General features: G+C 38.2%; 2 protein-coding genes across 5 annotated transcripts in view; one reads left to right on the top strand and one right to left on the bottom strand.

Moving 5' to 3' along the window:
- Nucleotides 1–7,361, bottom strand: part of LOC111504217 (potassium/sodium hyperpolarization-activated cyclic nucleotide-gated channel 1) — a 30,224-nt gene extending 22,863 nt beyond the window's left edge. The window contains exon 1 of one of the 2 annotated variants that reach the window (XM_023158722.2): nt 6,384–7,361. In XM_023158722.2, the coding sequence (XP_023014490.2) occupies nt 6,384–7,322 (939 nt within the window). In that variant the 5' untranslated portion in view covers nt 7,323–7,361. Of the gene's footprint in view, nt 1–3,044; nt 4,031–6,383 lie in introns of those variants that run through there. The other variant, XM_023158723.2, reaches the window with a different exon arrangement.
- The window catches only part of LOC111504218 (cytochrome P450 4c3), a 31,183-nt gene extending 9,816 nt beyond the window's left edge, over nt 1–21,367 (top strand). For 2 of the 3 annotated variants that reach the window (XM_023158724.2, XM_074174798.1), the window contains 9 exons: nt 9,953–10,059; nt 11,968–12,058; nt 13,342–13,527; nt 14,086–14,155; nt 16,385–16,511; nt 17,469–17,618; nt 17,896–18,133; nt 19,185–19,364; nt 21,042–21,367. In XM_023158724.2, coding sequence (XP_023014492.2) covers nt 9,953–10,059; nt 11,968–12,058; nt 13,342–13,527; nt 14,086–14,155; nt 16,385–16,511; nt 17,469–17,618; nt 17,896–18,133; nt 19,185–19,364; nt 21,042–21,202 — 1,310 coding nt within the window. In that variant the 3' untranslated portion in view covers nt 21,203–21,367. The remainder of the gene's footprint in view (nt 1–9,952; nt 10,060–11,967; nt 12,059–13,341; nt 13,528–14,085; nt 14,156–16,384; nt 16,512–17,468; nt 17,619–17,895; nt 18,134–19,184; nt 19,365–21,041) is intronic. The other variant, XM_074174799.1, reaches the window with a different exon arrangement.
- Nucleotides 21,368–23,531: the final 2,164 nt, after the last annotated feature.

Raw genomic sequence — 23,531 nt, 5'->3', positions numbered from 1 at the left:
ACAACTAAAAATGGTGGGGTAAAGGTACAACATCGAGAAAAAAGGAAATAGCTAAAAGTGACGGGAAATCTTCGACAAGTTGATGAGAAAACGTAAATTCAGAGTACCTTTCTTGACACCGTTTTTTCATATAAGCCAAAATATACTGATGGATTGGTCCGAATTTTGAAAAAATCTAAAATGGAAGTTGCTTTCAAAATTGCTCATACACTTCAAAAACTACGGAGCAAGCTGAATGACAGGATAACGGAAAAGAAAAAGTCTGAGATTCATAAAATAAGCTGTTAGGATTGCGTCATGAAGTACGTTGGTCAAACTAAGCGAATTTTAATGAAGTGTTTTAAGAAACACGTTTCACATATCTGATTTCGTAGACCAGAGGAGTCTGGTGTCGCTCGATATGTCTGAGAGAACGGCTACAGAATAAATGAGACAAGTTTGAAATTGTGACCAATACTTGGATGAATTCGAAAGCTTACAGATGAAATGAAGGAAAGGAGAAAGTCTAAATCGTCAAGACACCAAATCAGCTATGTAATTAGGCAGGTACCTCTGATTACAATAAAACAATTTTAAATTTAATAAATCGAGAAAAAAGTGAATATTCTCGCAAGATTCATAAAAAAATTGTAGGTGTGTTAGATTTAGTGGCTCAAGGAGCTAAATATCACGCGGATTATTACGTCTATTTAAAATCTTTCATAAAACAGACCCAGAGGAAGAAAAAAAATCCAGTAACAATTCAAGTAGACGCAGCAACGGAGTAGATTTTTAAATACACGATGACTGCCAGTTGTCTCTGACAAAATTGAAAAGTAATTTTTCGTAATTCCATACTGTTATTTTGATATAACCGTATTCAGATGACAATGGACTTGTTTCATGATTTTTGGTTTATGATTCACTTGATAGACATTTCAAATTGAAAAACAGTGCACTTTGTTTCAGCTCACTAAGTACCGTTGTTTTCCCGTAATTAATTATTAAAAATTGAATGTGGTAGGCTGGTGACGTCACGGCCCTATTTCCCGCTTCTTGTTCGATTGACCAATAGGAACAATAGAAATAATCAACATTGCTGAATCGTTAAATTTGAAGCCTATGATTATCAATTCAATTATGGAAGTGTATATGAAAAGTTAATGTTAACAGCCTCCGTTTCAAAATTTTTCATATTATTTTTGAAATCGCTCTTGAGTTATTTTAGGCAGTAAATCAACACTCGCTGCAAATGATTCTACCAATATTTCTAAAAAGATTTGATTTTGTTCCTCAATTTCTTCAGTTTCATCCATGGTCGTTGTTAAAGCGAATTCGCGAACACAAAAAACTGACGTTTTTAGTAATATTGTTGTGATATTGTTAAGTTGTTCCATGACAACACGATGTTGTCATGGAACAACTGATCATATTCCTGATGATAAAACAATAAAAATGGGACTAATGAACCATTATGAGGATAATATTGTATTTTCCAGCAAATTTGGATCTAATACAATAATTTGCTGTAAAAAAATGAGATACGAAATATTGTCCGTTAATTGGTACAGTCAGAGGTCTAAAGATAGTGAAGCAAAAAAATATCGAATTTCAAAGGCTGCTAGTGGAATGTTACGACGACATATCCGGTCACAGGTTTATGATAATGAAATTTATCCGGCCAGTGATTAATAGTTTAACAACGTTCATGACACAAAACCGAAATCCCTATCATTTTATTATCAGAAATAATTTTGAATGACAAAAAGGTAAATTGGAGTGTATCAATTATTATGAAACGGAACGCACCTCAATAGCTCATGCGATAATATCGGCAGTGTCACTAGCCACAAACCACTAGGTAAGGTTATGTTATATTAGGTTTGATTAGGTTAGGTTAGGTTAGGTTTTGGGTTAGACATAGACTAGGGAGTGGGGAGAAGGAGTGTAGGTTGCACGATGTTGGGTTAGTGACTTGGGTTAGGCTATTTGGGTTGTATTTAAGAAAAGAAATTGTCGTTTTTATTGGAAAAAATATGTAAGTTAGTCTTTGAAAATGTCATTATTTAGGATTTCGAAGATAAATTAATAAAAAAACACTTTTCATTATACAGAAAGTGCAGAAAGTACAAAAATAATAATAATAAATGGTCTTTATTTTACGTGGCGGAGTTTAGCAAAGCGCTATTCTTCCCCTCAACCACGTTAGAAAAAATAAAATTACAAAAAATAAATGGCAATTTCAGGACAGTAGTAAGATGAAATACAAATGTTTATGTTTGGATCACTATTGACTGAGCAATTCAGTTTTAAGTTTACTTTTGAATAGCGGTAGTGATGAATTTTAAAAAAATTCACTGAATGAATTATACATTGTTACGGCTTGTTACGTGAAGGATCGTTCATAAATAGGGCTGTTATGATTCGGAATGCGAAAATTATTGTTAAATCTAAGGTTTCTTGAGTGTATCTGATGTCTGGGAAGAAGTTTATTTACCAAATAAGTGGGTTGTTGTTTTTTCATCAGTTTGTGAATGAAACAGACGAAATGCAATTCTCTTCTGTTTTGCAATTTCAACCAATTCAATTAATTGATTGAAGGAGTCACATGATCTCTGTAATTCTAATAAAAATGTAATTTTCATTCAAAAAAAGCAAGCAAAAACGTCGTTTTTCATAATGAAAAAGTGATAAAGTGGTTTGTGCACTAGACTAGCATAAAATTGAAATCTTTGCTCTAAATATTGTTTTCTCTTGACAATCTCATTCTTCAGTAAATTATTGTTGAAAATTGTAATCAAGATTGGGCATTTTCTTTTATTTTTTATTTGAGCTTTTAACAATACCGTTTTTATGGAGATTCATTGGCTGGCCCAGGATTCCGAGATTCCACAATTTTCACTGAACGATTCTAGAGTCGTTACTACAGTTTTCGAATTTTTTGCGTTGCTTATTGAGAAACTATTTTTTTGTAAATCCGATGTTATGTCGTTATACAATTATTTGTTTGAAATGAAAAAAAAACCTCAGAACTGCTGATAGTTAATAATTGGACTACGACCCACCTGAAGTATCTGAATGAAAAGGAACAATTGAAGACAGTAACCGATGCATATAAAGACGACAGCAACGAATTTTCGATGGGTGTATTCCAAAGTTCGGTCCCCAAAACTGACATGTAGCAGCATCATTGTAGCTGAATAATACGACTGTAGGTTTCCGTTTTCCCACTCCAAAACATTTATGTTGAACACCTGGTCCATAGCAATTTCGATTTGAAAGATCGCAGCGTACAACCACATTACGATGATCGTGAACATGAACCAGGATCTCAAAGCTCTGCTGAAGAAACTAGATAGGTTGGTGTACAAGTGAAACAATTCCAAAGCATCGGCCCATCTGCCTAGCCTCAGGATTCTCAAGCCGTAGAAAATTCTCAGGGCAATTCTCACCTCATGAAAATATCTGGGTAAGAACTGGTGTAATACTGCTGAATAGGAATGCGCAGTAGATAAAAAGTCGAGTATGAAAAAGGTCTTCAAGTATTTCTTCGCAATAAAAAAAGGCTTGAGTACGGTCTTGCTCTGTTCGGGGTCGTAGTATCCGGTGAAGAACATCTTCATGATATCGCACGTCAGTATGACATCCGTGGCGAACTTGATATAAATCACATGTTCCGAAATATTCGCGACTTCGTAAGTAGCAAACATAGCCAATATCCAGAAAGATAAGGAGTACAACATGAAAACGAGGAATTCCCAGTAGAGACTGCACATGCTGAAGGGATGTATGACGTAAATGTAATTGGCCAGGTGTCTCACTTCCTCGTTACGTTTGGCGTGCTTGGATTTGTAATAAACTTGAGTCAGAGGGTGACTGTCGCTGATCATTGTGAACTTGAGGAATGCTCTTCGGAGGTTGATGAATATTCCCGTTTCTATGACCTGGTTGAGAATTTCCACAGAAGCAACGTTTAGACGACATTGGTGCTGTTTTAACATTTCTGAATTTGACACTGACACTTCAAAAGGGCAGAGACGTCTAAATTATTTTGCTTCCATCAAACGTTAAAAGGCTATTATTCCTCATTTGTTTTTGCGATCCGGAATTGATGACCGAACAACAGAGTAAATACGTGGATCTGATATCTGCACTAGAGTTGCGGTATGGCCCAAATGAAGACGCGCACACAAAAATCCGGTGAGAGTCTTCAAGAATTCGAAGCCGATGTGAGACGCTGGCTTATCCAGAAGCACCTGGAGATTTCAAGGAGCAGCTAGCGGTGCAGCTATTTATAGATGGTTTAAGAGACCCAGAAATCCAAAGAACTTTGCGATTGACAAACTTCAAGAGGAGTAGCGACGCCTCGGTACGTTCGTTAGAAGTAGAGGCGGCCTTCAATACTTCAAGGCCGAAAGTGCGGGCAGTATCTATAGAAGAACCCGAACAACGATCCGGCACAGCGACTGGTTCAATCGAGAAGGTTCTAGAGGAACTCAAGTTAATGATAAGTGGAATCAGCACCCAGAAGAAGAGGACATGCTATAGGTGCGGAAAGCCCGGACATCTCATTAAATATTGTAGAGTGAGAATGTAACCAAGATCCAACTCACCTGCGAGGGTGTCGTCACGTACACAATCACCTGTGAGGACAAGGTAATCCAGCGAGTCCTCAAATTGGCGGCAGGAAAAACTAGAATTAGCCAGCATATCGGGGCGAATGCTGGCTAACAATAACAGAGCCCCCAGCGTCATTCAAGTTAACAGGCTAAAACGAACAACCGACAGCCTAACCATATCAGGAAAATTGAATAAAATGGACGTGATATGCACCCTAGACACGGGGGCTGCAGTTTCCTTGGTACCCAGCGACATCCTTCGACCTGAAAGCGTGAAGCCAACTTCTTCCAATTTCGTGCTTCGAACAGTCACTGGTGAAAACGCACCTATTCGAGGAGAAGCTGAAACAACACTGATTCTTGGGCGACTCACCATTATTGATACAGTGTACGTTGCAGACATAGAAGATGAATTCATACTAGGAATGAATTTGATCACTGAGTACGGCTTTTCATTCGACAACGAAGAGAGGATTATGAAGTTTGGAGGAGAGGAATTTGTCCTTACCACTCCAACAGAAAGGGTAATACCTGTGAAACTGCGCTTAGTGAATACTGTGCGAATTCCTGTTTTTTTGGAGTAAGTAGTTTACGCTATGAAGATACCGGGTGCAAGAGCCTTAGTAAAAACGAAACAAACCATCCCTGTGAGAGTTGCCAATGTGTATCCTGAAGCAGTAACAGTTGAAGCAGATGATGTCATAGGAACCTGTGAACCAGTCACGTGGGTGGCGAACTGTGATTCAAACGACCACCAGGAAATAAAGGCAGCCTCTAAAAGTGTTATGACAACTCTTGAGAAATCACTTGAACACTTATCAGAAGAAGAACTTAAAGCTGTCAAAAACTTCATCAAGAACGAAAGCGATATATTTGATTCGACAACATTCGGAAGAATTAACTTGTTTAAACACAGAATTGATACTGGCCAAGCCCACCCGATTCGACAACCCCCAAGGAGAGTTCCGTTTGCCAAGCAGCAAGAGGTGCAAGATTACGCAGACGAACTGCGAGATAGCTTGACAAGGATCCACGAAATTGCTACAAGAAGATTAAAGATGACTAGTGACAGGATGAAGGCTCGATAAGATGTCAAGGCAAATACTGGTGGATTTGAAGAAGGAGATCGAGTGTGGCTGTACAACCCTTGTCGTAGAAAAGGAATTTCCCTCAAATTACCACCATCTTGGGAAGGACCCTACACGATAGTGAAGAGAATAAATGACGTGGTGTATAGGATTCGACGTAGCCCCCGAGCAAAAATGAAGGTCGTTCACCTAGAAAGACTCGAACGATACAATGAGGGGACCTCAATTCGACTAAGGGACCTCTACCTGAGCATGACGTCACACGCGCGGTAACTTGAAAAGTCTCGGTCAAAGAATTCCAACGTCGATCTTGAGAGCGAAACATCGCGATGCATATGGAACTTGTAGAAATTCTAGATGCATCGATCTTACTATAAAAGAGCGAGTTCCTTCGGCAAAGAGGGGAGTAGTAAGATAGTGTTCGAAGTCTCAAGCAAGCGAGTATTCTAAGTGAATTATAATCAGTGCAGCAGTTGTGTTTTAAAAACGAACCCCAAGTAAATATCGTAACAATATCTTATACTCTTGAGTATATAACCGGTGATAATTATCAGAATATTACTTTATAATATTTACTATTATTCATAATTTTATATATACAAGGTGTTTTGTTCTTTTTTTGACTGTTCCAATATCATTTGAATTGTGATCTAACTGGAATAAATTATTATCATTATTATTATACTATTATACAAACCTGTAGTATCTGAGTGAAGAGGAACATCTGTAGGCAGTAGCCGACCAATATGCCAATAATAACCCCTACCAGTTCGTGGGTGTGTTTCAGAACTGAATGTCCATAACTGACGAGCAGAATCATCAACGTGGCTGAATAATAGTTCGAATACTTTGTATCCCTCCAGAAGCGCACGTCTACATCAAACTGAACATCCATGAAAATGCCGAATTGAAAGATAAGGGAGTACAGCCACTGCAACATTATTACATACAATAAGAGTGCCCTCAGCGCTCTATGAAAAACGCTCGGTAAGTTGGTATATAAGCGGAAGAGTTCCAACGCTTCTGCCCATCTCTTCAAACGTATTATTCTCCAGCTGTACAAGAATCTCAATACCAGGATAAATTTCTGTAGAGCAGACGTAGGGTGTATCACATAAGTTAATGAAAAACGAGAGAGCAGGATTGTCACGAAGTCCAACAAAAAATAGGTCTTCAAGTAGTGTATCGCTATCTTACTTTGCCTGAGGATGGTCCGGTTTTTCACGCCGTCGTAATATCCAGTGAAAAACATCTTCACAATATCTGCAGTAATGATAAGATCCAGGTAAGAGATGAACATATATGATAGAGTGATATGTCGTTGAACTTTTTCAGACGTTATAACGGTAAGAATGAAGAACGACGCTGTATAGCAAATAAAGATCAGGAATTCCCAGTAAAGAGCAAACATGCTCAAAGGGTGAATGATGTGGAAATAGTTGGCCAGATGTTTGATTTCCTCGTTTCGGATAGCGTTGTTGGATGTGAAGTAGACCGAACTCATCGGATGCTTCTTGCTTATCATTATGAAACTGTGGCATTTTCTTCGGAGTTTTATGAATAGTCCAGAGTCGATCACTTGGCAGAGAATGGTAGGAGGAGGATTTGGTAGACGACACTGGTGCTCTCTCAACATGTTCAAAGACACCACTGACAGAACTAGACAGTCAAGTCAGGTTGTCTATTTGTTATTTTGTGTCATAGAGCAGGCTGAATTGTTCATACGGGATGATATATTGTGATACTCACAGGGTGAATGATGTGGAAATTGTTTTGGCCAGATATTTGATATCCTCGTTTCGGATAGCGTTGTTGGATATGAAATAGATCAAACTCATCGGATGGTTCTTGATTACACTAATTTTCAGCCGGTTTGCGACTGTAATGCCATGTTGATTTTTAGTCCCTAAATGCGACAATGATAGTAAAAATTTCCCAACACGTAAGATTTTTGAGTTATGACTTTTTTCACAAAAATTTAACGAACACGACATTCCAAATATGCTTTTCCCCTAGATTGAGGAAATTGTTTAAAATCTGGCAACACAGCGGCTCTGCCCAGTATTCGAATCTGCTTCCGCTATATATGAGACTTGTAACGCCGCTTCTCCAACTTCCGATACTCGAAGTTTCCAGAAAATACCAGAAATACGGAACCGTTATAAAAGTAGCAAGTTGACCATCGGATCATCATATTAGTTTTGCGCTAGTAGTGATGAGTTAGTATAGATAAGCGAGGTGAGCAAACACGTGAATATTAAGAGCATTATATTAGTAATATCTTTGTGAATAAAATAGGCTGACTCCTGATCTCGAAGGCACTGTATCCATTCGATCTCAAGGTCACTTCAAGGTATTTCATTTCCCTCTCCAGATGTTCCGGTTCACATATTCTCCGAGCCCGTTCCGTTAGAGTTGAGATAACTCCTCTCTTTTGGCTAGGATGGTGGTTCGATAGTGCGTGCAAGTATCTATCCGTGTGTGTGGGTTTCCGATACACTTTGTGGGTTAGTCTGGTACGACATCGTTCTACCAGTACATCTAGGAAAGCTATCCGTTGGTCCTGCTCAATCTCCATGGTGAATTTAATGCTAGGGTGTTGGGCGCGAAACCGAAGAGCACCACGGTTCAAAAAGCGAAAAAGGATCAGATGGTTGCACGCGCATATCTACCGTTTATCCCTAGGGTCACGGACTGAATTGGAAAACTATTGGGCAAACACGACATCGAAACAGTCTTCAAACCCAGGAAGATACAAAAAAGCCTCAGCCGTAGCCGTAGCCATGAGCTATTCAATAATAAATAGCAGCATCAGTTAGTTCAGGACATCAACACGAGGTGGAACTCTACCTACTACATGGCAGAACGCTTGTTGGAACAAAAAAGGGATATCTCTCTTTATGTCGCTGAACATGACACACTCACTAATTTGACGAAACAACAATGGGGCCTAATGGAGCAGTGCATAAATCTTTTAAAACCATTTGAATAAATAACGAAAATTACAAGTTCTGGCCTCTCCTGTATGAGAGCTTTTTTGAAAGCTGAATTGGAAAGTCGTTTTAAATCCTTAGGAGATAATCCAAACTACCTAATTGCTACCTTTTTAGACACAAGGTTCAAGTCAGATTATTTAGGAGTTCTTGAAACTCCTTGCGAGGAATCTTCTTCTGACAGTGAAAGATCATCGCCGTCTTCAACACCTGCTAAACGAATGAAAGAAGATGAAACTGGATCCAAGTTCACACGTGAAGCTCATGACACTTTTTGGAATTGTTTCAATGAAGTGGCAAAGGGTAATAGTAGTGATTGTCGCGATCAAGAAAAACAAAATCCAATTGCTAACGAGATTGACTTTTTTTTAAAGACATCTCGAATCGATCGCAATCACGACCCATACATTTGGTGGTCAGTTAATCTAAATCAGTACCCGCAGTTGTCAAGGTTTGCTAGAATTTATCTTTCAGCACCTGGCAGTAGCGTTTACAGCGAAAGGCTATTTTCAGAAGCTGGTCTGGTATACGAAGCCAAGCGAAGTCGCCTCTTACCAAAAAACGCGGAAAATTTGGTATTTATTCATCACAATTTGCCACTTGTTAATTTTGAGTATTAAACTAATAATTAATGAAACAAACATTTTTGATGGGCGATTATAAAAATAAACGGTGTCCATAACCTATTGGAGTATGATTTGCCTTGTGTAAAATTATGAGATTTTTTAAAATTTTACTATCCGGTATCCGGCTGGATACTGTATTACTATCCGGTATCCGGCCGGATACTTAAAACAAGGCCGGATACCGGATATCCGTTTCATCTCTAATAATAACACTCTTTCATTCTACAAAATTGAACGCTAAATTGAACGCTCCTGTGAACTTTTTCCTCACCGATATATGTGATGATGATATTTTGACTGCTATCAAAGAAATAAAATCTAATGCTTTAGGTATTGGCAATATAAATATTGCCAATATTTATATACAATACAATATTTTTTTAGTTTTTTTTCTGAAGACGTAGTTTCGGCAGATTGATGAGTAGGTATATCCCAATAAACAAAAATATACCTAAAGTTACTCTTTCAATTTCAACATTTATATTACATGCATATTGTATTTTCAATATAATATTCTTAGTAGGGAGCTACTTTGACATATCTTCTCAACTGTTTAAGAATGAATTGTGATCTGCTAACCAAAATACATTGAAATTCAGAACAATCAGAGTAACTTGAAGAAGTACAGATGAGTTTTATTGTTTCAGAACTATATGACCGGGCTGCTAGTATTTGTGAAAAATATACAAGCCCTTTGAGAATATGGCTGGGACCAAAATTCGTGTTAGTTATCACAGATGTCAATTTGGCACAGGTAAAGTTGATTTGTAGGTAGATAACGTTGTTATATGTTTCTAGTTTTCCATTATTTTCTTGCGATTCTCGGTTCTGAATCAGTTTTTGTTTCTGACTGAAGCAATTTCGATTTTCTCGATCTTCTTTTCTCTTCCACCTCCTCTTCCCCCTCCTCTTTCATGTGTTCTCCGTATCACCCAACCAATTACGGTTTTTTCTGCTGAAAAATTTAGTAAACTACCACTACATTTTCCGATTTCTGAATTGTAGGTACCTAATTCAGTACCACGATTGTTTTTCCTTCCTAGATTTACTAATTTTCGCTATTTGTTGAGCTTTCAGTCGTATGAAAATGATTTTCGTGTTCTTTTCGACTTATACATCAATTAAAACTTCATAGTTTCTTCTGATTTTATTCATTGAACAACGATGAAAGTTTGTTCTTTATAGTCCGGTCAATTTAGACAGTCGAAGCTACCTAAATTCCCACCAAGCTGAAAATCAGTAATATTGTTTAAAATATGATTAAAAATAAAATGAAATAATTTGTGAGGAATGTGACAAAAAATATATCGTCTATACGAACTGTTGAAACTCGTTTCAAAGAACACGAAGCACATATCCAATTTTGGATATTAGAAAAGCCTAGTGTTGTTCAACTCGCCTAAGAAAACAGGTATTATAATAGGGGAGCCCAAGCGGGGATTTACTAAAGCGCGGCAGATTAATATACAGGGGGATACCTTGTACCCGGTTAAGTACCTCCACCAAATATCAGCCCCATATATAAGGCCGCCTGTGAGGGACAAAGGATCAGATTAGTAAAAAAAAATTGATCATCAGAAATTCTCGAGCGCGTCAGATTAAGGTAGGGTGAGTTAATTACCTGCTAAAAAGTGTATATTCCAGTAATCTGACAATTTGAGAGTGACGTAACGACATTCAACGTAACAACATTCTCGATCATAGCAATTTTTTTTTATTTTGAAGGAAATAATTCAAGGATAACGAAAAATATATAATCTGACGATTTCCGCAAGCCGAAATAACAAAAATTCGTTGATAAAGTTTAATGCGTGCAGCTGTGTGATACCTATATTTCCCTCTACAAGTTTCTATTCCTCTATTCTCTATTCACTTTTTCTCTATCTATTACTCTCTCACTCCGTTCCCACTCTGAATTCTGTTGCCATGACGCCATCACAGGTGATCACAGAGACTCGTTCGTGATGAAGATGATGATTAATTAATCAATTAATTGATGGATGTAGCCGTTACTACGTGGTAGGAAATCCTAATGAAGAAAAGAGAAATTTAACTTTCTATGTTTTTTACCACTTTTATTTGTAACTAACGTTACTGCAGTTTCGTCCTATAAGGACATTTTCAAACTTATACAATATATAAGTATATAATATATAATGAATCACTCTATTAAACTAGCAGGAACTTTAACGGAGAAATTTTCCGGCAATTTGAACCCAAGAAAGTATCGAAGTGTGCCTGAAATGAATGTGAATACCATTTAGGTGTAAATAGCTAAGTTTTAAAGTTTAGAGATAGTCTACTTCGTCTCCTAAATATGTCAAATTGTTTTTTGAAACGCGCGTCGAAAAGTGTTGCAGTTCTGGGAGCAGTTCTTGTTTTGGATATATCCTACTCCAACGGTTTTAGTTCTATCGGCCACTACAATTTTTTTGCCTATTAACTTTTCCACACATTCGTTTCAATCTCCTATAATCTCTCAGATCAAATCAGGCGACATCGAGAACGAAAAAACTTAGTTTCAAAAATGATTCAAGTTAACATTTTGCAAAAAATATTCCCCTTTTATTCAATTCATGACTTTCCGGGCAGCGTGTACATGTTTCGTATGGTTTTTCATCAAGTGTCAAAACCTCTTTAAAGATTTGATTTTTTTCCGCAGAAAGTAATGTCGTCATATAAATTCTCTAGGAAAGATGACATATATCGATTTCTGGAAACATTCGATGGAAAAGGGTTGATCACCTCGAACGGTCAGTATTGATACTCATAATCTAAGAACAATTAATATGTAACAGTTGGGCTAAAAAGTTCCTCGGCTAACATAGAAAACATTTTTTTTTTGGTAAAAATTAGATTTTTTTATTCAATATAGTTGTTTTCTATGGCGATACAACGATTAGAGCGGTCATACACATTTTTATAGTACGATTTGTCTTCAGCCTCGATATAGGCCTCAGTTTTGACGATTAGCTCTTCATTGGCGCCAAATTTCTTTCCAGCGAGCATTCTCTTGAGCTCTGAAAACAAAAAAGTCGCTGGGGGCCAGATCTAGAGATTACGGTGGATGCGGAAGCAATTTGAAGCACTGTTCATGCAATTTTGCCATTGTTTCCATTGATTTGTGACACAGTGCACTGTCTTGATGAAACACGCAAACCAATAACGTTATGTAATAGTCGCTGTTGATAGTTTTCCCTTTTCGAAATAGTCGATAAATATAATATGATGCACATCCCAAAATACTGATACCATATAACCTTGACAGCTGACTGTTGCGTCTTTGAACGCTTTGGAGCCGGTTCACCACGTCTAGTCCACTCAGATGACGATCGTTTTGATTCTGGTGTGAAATGATGGAGCCATGTTTCATCCCTTGTCATATATCTTCTGATAAATTCGTTTATTTTATGGTGGAACGGCTTCAACCACTGCTCAGAATAATCAATTCGTTGTTGTTTCTGGTCGATTGTGAGCACGAGCGGCACACACTTTGAACAGGGCTTTTGCAAACTAAAATATTCATGCCTGATATGTCCAACACGTTTCTTTGATATCTTTAGAGCCTCAGCTATCTGGATTAACTTCCCTTTACTGTAATCCAAAATTATTTTCTGGACTTTTTTTATGTTTTCATTGGTCCACTGTGTGCATCGTCCTAGGTGCCCATTTTATCTCGTTTAAACTTAGAAAACCACTTCTCAACGGTTGATTTTCCTGGTGCAAAGTTCTGATGATGTTGATCCAGCCATGACTTCGATTCAACACTATTTTTTTCGGCAAAAAACAATACTTCATTAAAACACGAAATTCATTTTAATCTATTTTCTTCACAATAAAAAAAGTTGTATCACTCACAATGTTCTTTTCCAAAAACCAATACTCAGCTATGAAATTCGTACACGTGGCTTTTGAAGGTTAGAGTTAACTGAAATGCATGTGGATGCAATACTAGCAACGCCATCTGTGTATTAGCTTGTGAACTTCTTAGCCCACTTAATACTTCATTCACTGGCAATTTTGAATCGATTTTCAGGAACTAAATGGAAACGTGACAGACGTCTAATGTCTCCCTTATTTCCAAAGAGAAATATTCAGCAATATTTTCCATCTATTCTTCGTCACACGAAAACTCTGATCAGCATCCTGGAAGATGAAGTCGATGGAGCAACGATTAACATTGAACCATTTATTCATAGGTGCTCAGCAGATTTCGTGAATGGTATGCATCAGAATTTCATTTTATATTTTATAAGTTCGTTTCAACTACGTAAAAAAAATTTGGGTCACTTATTTATCAACTTTCTTCACGTCGCGTCGATAATACGACGATAATAGCCCCCTACCTCAACTTTTGAACGGAACAAGATATATAGGGCGGACTAAATTTACATAAAAAGCAATTGCTCCATAATTGGTCCATCATTGGTCTGGCAGACATCACATGAATCCAATGGATTTGTTTGGGACCTAAATCCCAAGTTTCACCACAAATCCTTCAACATGTCCATAAGGACAATCTGGCTTCGTATAGAACTTTTTCCAAGTGAGAGTTCCAGGTGAGTACAATGCCAAGATATTTCACCTCCGTTCCAAATGGAATGACCTCATCATTGAGGGAAAGTGGCGATAAATCGTCTAATTTTTTCCTCCTGGCGAAGGAAATGATATGTATAGTAACCGAAAGTAAAGTTTTCTTTATGAAATTCACGAGTAGTTTATTTGTCATTCGTCATTATTAGTTATGAATATGATGTGGAGTAACGTACGTTTTTTTCAGAAACAATATTAGGGACAAAAACGAAGGCTCAATTTGGTCAAATGGACAACTTTGTCAGGACACTCACTAGGTAAAGATTCAGATTTTATTTTTGTTTCATGTAAATATCACATGGGTATTTTTAATGAAAATGAAAGAAAAAATCAACAGAGGGTTCAAGTAAAAAGGAGGAAACTTCAAGACAAGAGATTCTTCTTCAATCTAGACGATAACCAGCAGGACGATCGATTTTCACTGGCTTGAACGCATGCACATAAGACCTCGTTAATTCAGAGGGTTGTCGTTCTCAGGAGGGCGATAGCTGGTTACCGGAAAAACATGTGTCAACAGATTTTAACAAAATCTGAATATGACCAACAAAAAAACTACTAACGAGTTAGTGCGAAAACAAAAAAACATGGACGAAACGGTGGTTCGACCCCACAAGTTGGACAATCGATTTTTACTGTCTATCGCCCAACCCGCGCTGAGAATCTCACGTAAAAAGGTAAGACCTCGGTAATTCTGAGGGTTGTTCGTAGAAGGGCGACAGCTGGTTACCAGAAAAACTGGTTTCAACATATTTTAACAAAATTTGAAAGTAACAGAATGGCATTTTTTAGAAGATGACCAAACTTAAAATAAAACTACTTACGAGTTTGTACGGAAACAAAAAACATGTATGAAACTTAAGAATTGGTACCGATAGAAGTAACCTCAATATGGCCTGTTGTTTGGAATTCAACAAAGCTTTGAATGAAAACAGTACCAAATCGCTGATTCGCAGTGGAAACTAATTATTGACGGAATCTGATTTTTGTCATCACTGAGAAACACTGATTCCTCAATTCACTAGGCAAACTATAATCGCAACTAGATATTTTGCTATTCTGTCAACGTAGCACGATCCAATTGATTCCGTCAGCATTGTGTACTCAGGATTTGATGAAGTCGACGATGGCCGTTTTTGGCTAATCCTGATTGGCGAAGGTTCTACCGATGGGAAAGTTATCGAAGTGTTTGAAAAGATGATAGTCGATTGGCGAGAGGTCTGGGAAGTCTGGTGGGTGAGGTAGAACTTCGACCCTCAATTCGTTCAACTTTCGGACGGTGATTTGTGAAACGTGCGGACGGGCGTTGCCGTGGAGCGAGGTCGGACCTCTTATGTTAAACAGTGCCTGCTGCTGCTGCTGATGATGCATTCTACGGTACGCGGTGTGGATTTCCTCACAATAGGACTCTGCTGAGATGGTTTGGCACGGTTTTGGCCCGGTTGCAGAAAGTTTAGTGAATCACACCAACTGCTGACCACCCTACAATGGGGAATGTTCCTCCTGACGAAAATCAAGTAGTTTTCATAAAAGAGCTCTAAAACAACGCATTTTAAACTTATCGTTTCAACCTTTTTTAAAATTATTTAAATACTTCAAAAATAGGAATTAAATAATGCATTCAACATTTAAAGGGATTCGTTTCCATTTCACCATTTGGCAACATCGGTTATAGCTAATAAGGTACAATGAATTTGTTACCTGTATGAGACAAACAAAGAGACATATTTCACAGGCGTGCTGTTCTGTTTACTTATGTTCCGAGTTCCGAGACATTCTGTGACATGACATTTTGTGCGCTTAACATATCTTCCTCTATATAAATAAATAACAAAACAACTGTTGTTTATATGGCTTGTGGAGATGGTATTGAACTATAATTTATATTTTGCCTCAATTGTTGATTTATAAAAATAGTTTTCCTTTTTTAAAGTAGAATATCTAGGTACGTATACATTATTTCAACTTGATATAGGCGCTGTTACCAATATGTGAATTAGAAACAAATCCCTTTAAAAATTAAAAACCAACATTTGAAACATCAAGTTGAATACTTTTCGAAGTGAATTTGAAAAATCCATGAAATAAACTCAACTTTATTTTGTTCAAACTTGCATTTGCTGTAATAACCCAAATTGAGGAACATTCCCCATTATACGTTATACATTTTTCATCGAGTATTGGCTAATTCCATCACATATTTTTCTGCAACCTTCTGTTGAGAAATTAAATAACGAGAACGTTTTCCCATCTGATCTATGGACTTCTCAGAAATGAGGGTGATGGAATACCCCACCGCTTTTGCCACTCATGTGTTACCCTGTCTGAAAATTCCCCTAACTATTTCAACCCTTGATCTTTGCAGAAGGGTGCGTGGCGACTGTGATATTTTGATATAATAACCGCAAGTTTATCGGAAGGTTGGATTTGGGTATTATTCATAATTTTCTTACCGTTCATTCATGTTTCAATTAACTCATTATTTCTAGGATGTACACGATAATTCATGCACGTATAGTCAAAGTTTGGCTCCAAAATGACTATCTGTTCAAATTATTTCATTATTATGATGAACAAGAGAGGGGAAAGGAAGTTATATTCGGTTTCATGAAGAAGGTGAGTTTCTAGAATATTTTTGAAATATTAGTGTAATTAAAATATGTGATGTTTACTTCTGTCGTATTGGTTTTTTTAAAAGTTTTGTCTGTTTTAATGAGTCTACTTCCAACTCTATTACCTCAGTGAATAATTATTTAGTATTATAAAAATGAGCGCCATTGGAGTCAGTGCACTATTGCCAACGTAACACAAGCCGATTATTTCCGTCAGCATAAAAATTGTGTGTTTATTTGAAGATGATTGACAATGTTTCATGATGAATTTCATTAGTTCGGACTTCCATGTTCTGATATTATATGAAACGACTTCAAATCCATGAAAGAACTAATAAAATTAAAAATTAAAAATTAATAGCTAAAAACAACAATTATATTAAGCAAATCATGGCATTATAAAACAACAACAAAAATTAATTGGCGCTCCGAGGCGACTTCATTGATTCCAGTGGCGCATTTGCTTATTCAGCTGCAGGAAACCCCGGAACAACCTGCAACACCAGATCTGAAGATCTTGATCTGCCAATGTCCTCTCTTTCATAAAACAAAATGTAGGGTGTCTCCAGAGGCTCCAATAAATTCAATACATCGCCAGAACACTTCGTGACACGACAATCGTCAAACTTAAGACTTTCAAATGGTGTGACCAGCACAACCATTTGGCAAGATGACAATTTTGAGAAAAATTCGATTTATTATAAAGATATCAAATTTTACAATGAGCTACCGAATGCTTTGAAAACATTTAATAAACCAAAATTCCGGATTTATTCGAATAAATAATAATTATTGTTTGTATAGATATATTATCTGATGAGTGCATTTATGCAAAAACACATGACATTGAAACGAACCAAACTTTTGAAACAACCAGCTGAATTATCAAATTTTCTCATAAATTTTCGGCATGTTAACTCCCTGTTCTTCACTTGAATAATATCGATAATTTTATTATTAGACATTGCGAAATGCGCAAGCAGGCTTCAACAACTATGAAGATCGATCTTTCCAACCCATTATTCACAAGTTACTTGAGATACAGGGTGAAGTACCTAATTTTGCAAGCGATGAAGAGATGCTGCATCATCTTGTCACACTATACTCAGCAGTAAGTACAACAAAAATTCACCTGAGAATAATGTTATACCTCACTCAACTAATAATTGAAAATGCACCAGAAACTTCTTCATCTGCTGAAGATGCCAATTTGGTTCGTGAAAAGCGCGTCGAGAAGAGTGTTGCATTTCTGGTGATTATCTATCGCTTCGGAACAAGTCCCAAAAGACTTTTCAAGGGCCAAATTTATTAATTTCCACCTTCCCTCCTCGATTTTTTATATTTCAATGGAAACAAATATTATTATTATTATTATCTTTGAATTTCAGGCCGAAGACACCATTACCTCCATTGTGTCTTTTACTCTTGTTCTCCTTGGAATGTACCCCAACATCCAGAAGAAACTTGTGGACGAAGTACTCGATGTTATGGGCGAAGACAAGAAGGAAATTGAAGAAAGCCAGTTGGACACATTTGAGTATCTTGACATGGTTGTAAAGGACGTATTGCGGTTATTTCCTATTGCAGCGTTCATCGTCAGACAGACGGAAGAAGACGTTCGGTTAGGTGGGTGATGAATTCAAAAACCGTCGAAAAAATATTCATGAACTTCTCAACGAAGTTTCACCTTAAGAAGGTTTATGATAATTAGAACATTTTTCTTTCTGAAAAATATTTTGAATTTACCCTGTAGCTAATCGGGGCGAAATAAAAAATTTGCCGTTCAAGTATTACTTAAGCATATTTACCACCCCACCTCCCTTGGCAGCAAAAGTAAGCAAAGCTCTCACATCCTCCCATGCTTACATAAACATAGCTCTCCCCCTCCCATGCTTACGTAAACATAGCTCTCCCCCTATGCTTACGTAAACCTAGCTCTCTCCCCTCCCATGCTTAAGTAAACATAGCTCTCCCCCCCATGCTTACGTAAACCTAGCTCTCTCCCCTCCCATGCTTAAGTAAACATTGTTAGATGTATTTTCTTTTAATGTATTCTGTTTTTTTTCCATTGATTCATGAGCAACAGTTATAAGAAAATAGATTTAACGCATTTAAAAAAACGGTATTACGAACAAAACAAACTGCTTCAAAATTCTTGGTATACATATTAATTTCCATTAATTTTCTTCAGTCCATGACACCTGAATCCATGATTCTGAATTTTCAATGTCATTGGATGTTTGCTGCGCAATGTTGCGTGTCTGCTCACTTTCATCCAACTTTTGGAATGTCTATGCCGTTCTCATTGAGCCATTCAACATCGTGGTCCTCTAAATTTTGAATAATGCACATCAGTTCATTAGCACGACTAGCAGCGACTTTGGCCAGCTTTGACATCAGTGTGCGTGTTAACTTTTTTATGGATCTTCTCAATGTGACGTTTTGCATGTTCGACTTGATAGCTTCAATTTTACCGTCGGACAAAAATAATCGTAAGGCATTTGCAGGAAATTCTTGTGTGAAGCATTAAAGCGTAGTGCTAAATTGACTGGAAGATTGAGATTTTGCCCTCCATCATCCAAAATCAAGTCATCAATTCATCAGATTGCTCTTTGCTCCATGAATTGAATATTCGCCTGTCCGTAATGATTACTACATGAGTATTCACATTTTTCAGAACAGTGGCTGATCCCAAAGGGTTGTTCGGTTATGGTTTCTATTTACAACATCCATAGAAACAGTAATTACTGGGAGAAACCAAATGAATTTCATCCGGATCATTTTTTGCCCGACGCAGTTGGAAAAAGACACCCGTTTGCTTTCATGCCATTCAGTGCTGGTCCAAGAGGATGTCTTGGTGAGTATGCTCAAAATCTTCAAATGTTCCAAAGAAATGTACTGAATATATACGGTGCTCATTAAATGATGATAATTATAAACGTTTTCGTTACTACCATCAACAACAATAGAATAGCGTAAAGTAGCGAATGGTAAAATAAAATAGCGCTCTTCACAAAACAATATAATGGGACCAGTTGCAAGCACTAGTTCCAAGAGACAAAAAAAGTTAATCCCTACATGACAGTAAAAATTCAACATCAAGAAACTAGTATACTATTGATCATGGTGTGTAGGGTTTCACGGCCGGTGATTAATTTGTTTGTTTGTTTCCGGGCTTATTAGCCGTGATCTGCAGACTTTTATACCTGAGAATTCGTCTGCTACTGCGGCATACATTATCAAAGGCAATACAGCAACGGTCGAAGTGATCTACCTTGCGGCGATGCGCAAATTGAAAATCCGATTGATCATCTTGATTTACTCACGCTGGAGCCTAGCTTTCCTACCCTTCCAACGTGTGTTCGTTAGGAGGACGAATGAGATACAACTGACTGGAGATTGATGATGGCATGATGGTCCTCAGACATTCAAATTGTCCTTCACGATGTACCCTTACCTGGCTGGGGTGATTGGGTGAGAAAATTATTCATCTGTTAGCTAAGGATTTGAGGGCCTTATTCGACCAAGTGTCGGCGCCTTCTATTTCAGGAGGGGTCATCTACATCATAATCGATAGCTTTCCTATCTAACGGATCATCTACTAGCATAACACGCTCTCTTAGCGTGTTATGCTAGTAGCATAACACGCTAAGAGAGCGTGTTATGCCGATTTATCTGTATGGCCATAGAAGCAACTTCTTTTATGCTCAGAACGAAACACAACTACACGATATTCGGTATACTCCTGGGGTACTCGATGGGGTCTTTTGCTGATCTGAGACCATTCTCTATCGTTCTTGTGGGCTTGAAAATGGTCATAACTCCATGTTTTTCTAGGATCCTTTCAATTCAGTCCGTCACACTGCTTATGAAGGGCACAAAAGTTCTTTCATTAGCCCTTCGATCCACTGCCACCGTGGTGGGTTTCTGTATGGTTGGGTTGATTTCGGCCTCGTTATTTCTGTTATTTATAAACGCATTTCCTCTTGTAGTCTTTGCGGTTCGCCATCTACCGGTTCTATCAGAGTTTTAACAACCTCTTTTCTGTCGCGGGTGATGATTGGAATTCTTATTCAAATATCGTTCCATTGTGAACTTGAATTTTATGGATTCCAGCAGAAGGGTCGGAAAATTCGCCGATCAGACCGGCTTCGGAATGTTTCAAGCATAGTACTTAACATCATACTTCTATTTCGGCTACAATTATGATTTGAAAAACATGGGTTTGTCCATAATTTCTCGGCCCTGTACCTCCAAAACAATTCCGATTGAAATCCTATTGAAGTTTCACTTGACTCATTACATTATCTTTAAATAATTACAACTATTTCGTTTCCCACGTTAAAAATTATAGAATTTTTACAATAAATTTCGTTCAAGATGCGTTTCGATACAAGGTAGCTTCCTCAGTTACTGCTACATCAAACTATTCCACAATGAAGCTAGCATTGTGAAAATTCTGTAGTTATCATCATTGATAGATTCATTAATTTTCATCACAGTTATTATATTTCGTTTTCTTTACCTTTTTCAGGAAAATCGTATGCATACATGGCTCTGAAGATAATGATTGTAACGATACTACAACATTTCCACATAGAATCCGATGGAAAACTAGAAGACAAAAAATTGAAAATGGATATCAGCATTCGTTTCAAAGATGGATATTATCCTGTTCGACTCAGGAAACGATGATGTAGCAGGTTTAAAAAATTATCATCGTGATGGCTGTATTACGTATAATTCAAGGCAATTTCTAGACAAAGTTTCATTATGTAATAAATGTAAACTCAGGACGCTCTCACGAAGATTTTTGGAAATTGTTTTGCTTATACTATCAATATAAAGACGTTGATAATACTACTTAGTACTTATTTTCCTTCGTCGTTTAACAGTTGCTTAGAACCGACTCGTCAAATTTTCTGGTTACGTTTTGTTATCCAAATGAAGGGTGATGGAAGTTATGGAGCTCCACAAGGGTCGGTTCTTGGTCCTCAGTCAAGCTGCTGGAAAATAATTCCATGAAAATCGGAAGATAAGTACTATTCTGATCATTCTCATATTGTTTTCAATTTAAGATCCATCGGTAGACAGCTGTTTCAGCCTGTTGGGCATCGTCAGTACCGGGCAGGTGGTCTTCGATTGAAGACAAAATGTGGAAAGTCATCGTGGTTTTGGTCAGGTTGGAACCTGGCGAAAGGATTTGAAGTCGAGAAAGGCTAATACACTCAAGCTGCTGGAAAATAATTCCATGAAAATAAAAAATAAATAGATAAGTACTATTCTGATCCTTCCCATATTGATTTCAATTCAAGAGCCACCGGTAGACACCTGTGTCAGCCTGTTGGGCATTGTCAGTACCGGGCAGGTGGTCCTCGATTGAAAACAAAATGTGAATAACCAACAAAAGTACTTGATTAAAATAACTGAGTAAACGCAAGCGAGACATAAGTGGAAAACCACTATTGGTGTGACACCCAAGTCAATTTGCCAAGTTTTTATGTCAATCGAGGAAGGTTAATGCAGTCAAGCTGCTGGAAAATAATCCCATGAAAATCAAAAGAGAAGTACTATTCCATCAGTAGACAGCTGTTTCAGCCTGTTGGGCATCGTCAGTACCGGGCAGGCGGTCCTCGATTGAAGATGTGACGTAATCCATCTTGATTTTATTCAGGTTGAAGCCTGGCTCCCTTCCCCTTTTAACTGATATTGAAATGCGATGACGACGTAATCCATCTTGAGTTTATTCAGGTTGAAGCCTGGCTCCCTTCCCCTTTGAACTGATGTTTGCCAGAAAGACAAACGGGTCATGACTGATGTTTGATGGTGGCATGAAAGTTCTCAGACATCCATACCGCCCTTCGCGGTGTACCCCTACCTGGCTGGGGTGAGATGGATGAAGATATTATTCATCTGTTAACGGAGGACATAGGGGCCTCATTCGACAGAGTGTCGGGGCCTTCTTTATCGGGAGGGGTCGTCTACAGCGTAATCTATAGCTTCCCTGACTAACGGATTTTCGTGAGTTTCGGCGTAATCAAAAACTCGCCGGTTCCTCGACTGGATGGACTGCTGAATGGAAGGCAGCTTCAAATCTCTGCGGATGGCTTCATTCCGCACGAACCACGGAACATTCACAATCATCCGTAGAATTTTATTTTGTAAAGTCTCCAAAATGGAGATGTTAGTCGGAGCCGCTTGTCCCCAAACGCCTGAAGCATACATGATGACAGACTTGAACATCATGTTATAGATCGTGATTTTATTCTTCAGGCTTAAGACCCAATACACCGGATCAGGCCCCGAGGCAGGTCGAACGCGATTAATTTGTGAAGAAGGCCTTCATGCCAAACGCGGTCGAAGGCCTTCGAAATGTCTAATAGGACTAGGTGAACTTTTTTGTTCCTATTTAGCTCCGCGATGGTATTTTCGACCAGTCTCAGAGCCTGCAACTCAGTGGAATGTTCTCTCCTGAAGCCGAATTGCTCATCAGGCAGAACATTTCGGTCCTCAACTTCTTCGTTGAGCCTTTGAAGTACGACTCTTTCAGCCAGCTTAGCCGCCGACGAGAGCAGACTAATCGGCGATAATTCTGCGGGAAAAGCCGGTTCTGCCCCTGTTTTGGGAGCATGACGACGACCGCATGTTTCCACCTTCTGGGGAAGTATCTTAGAGCCAGAGAGCTGTTGATGATGGTCGGTAGGCTCTCGACGCAGTTTTCCGGGAGCTTCTTCGATAACTTGTTTGTTATTGAGTCAACCCCCGGGGCTTTCTTGGCCTTTGCGGCCTTGATGTAGCCCTTTAATTCTTCCACAGAAGCCGGACGAATGTCATCATCGTCATCCTCCCTGAGGATGCGGTGAACGTTAAGTTGAACGTTAAGTTGAAACTGACGTTCCATCGTGTCAGCAAAAGCCAACGCTTTGTCGGCGGGGGAGTAGCATACTCCGCGCTCTCCGTGAATGGGTGAGGGAGCTGTCTTCTTTCCTTTGAGTCTACGAGTGATTCCCCAAAGCTCGTCACT

This window comes from Leptinotarsa decemlineata, unplaced genomic scaffold (assembly GCF_025532065.1).
Source record: "Leptinotarsa decemlineata unplaced genomic scaffold, Ldec_3_MD MMD2_tig00000882_RagTag_RagTag, whole genome shotgun sequence".
Lineage (NCBI taxonomy): Eukaryota > Metazoa > Arthropoda > Insecta > Coleoptera > Chrysomelidae > Leptinotarsa > Leptinotarsa decemlineata.
Note: the sequence above shows the minus strand (reverse complement) of the source record. Positions and strands in the feature narration are given on the sequence as shown.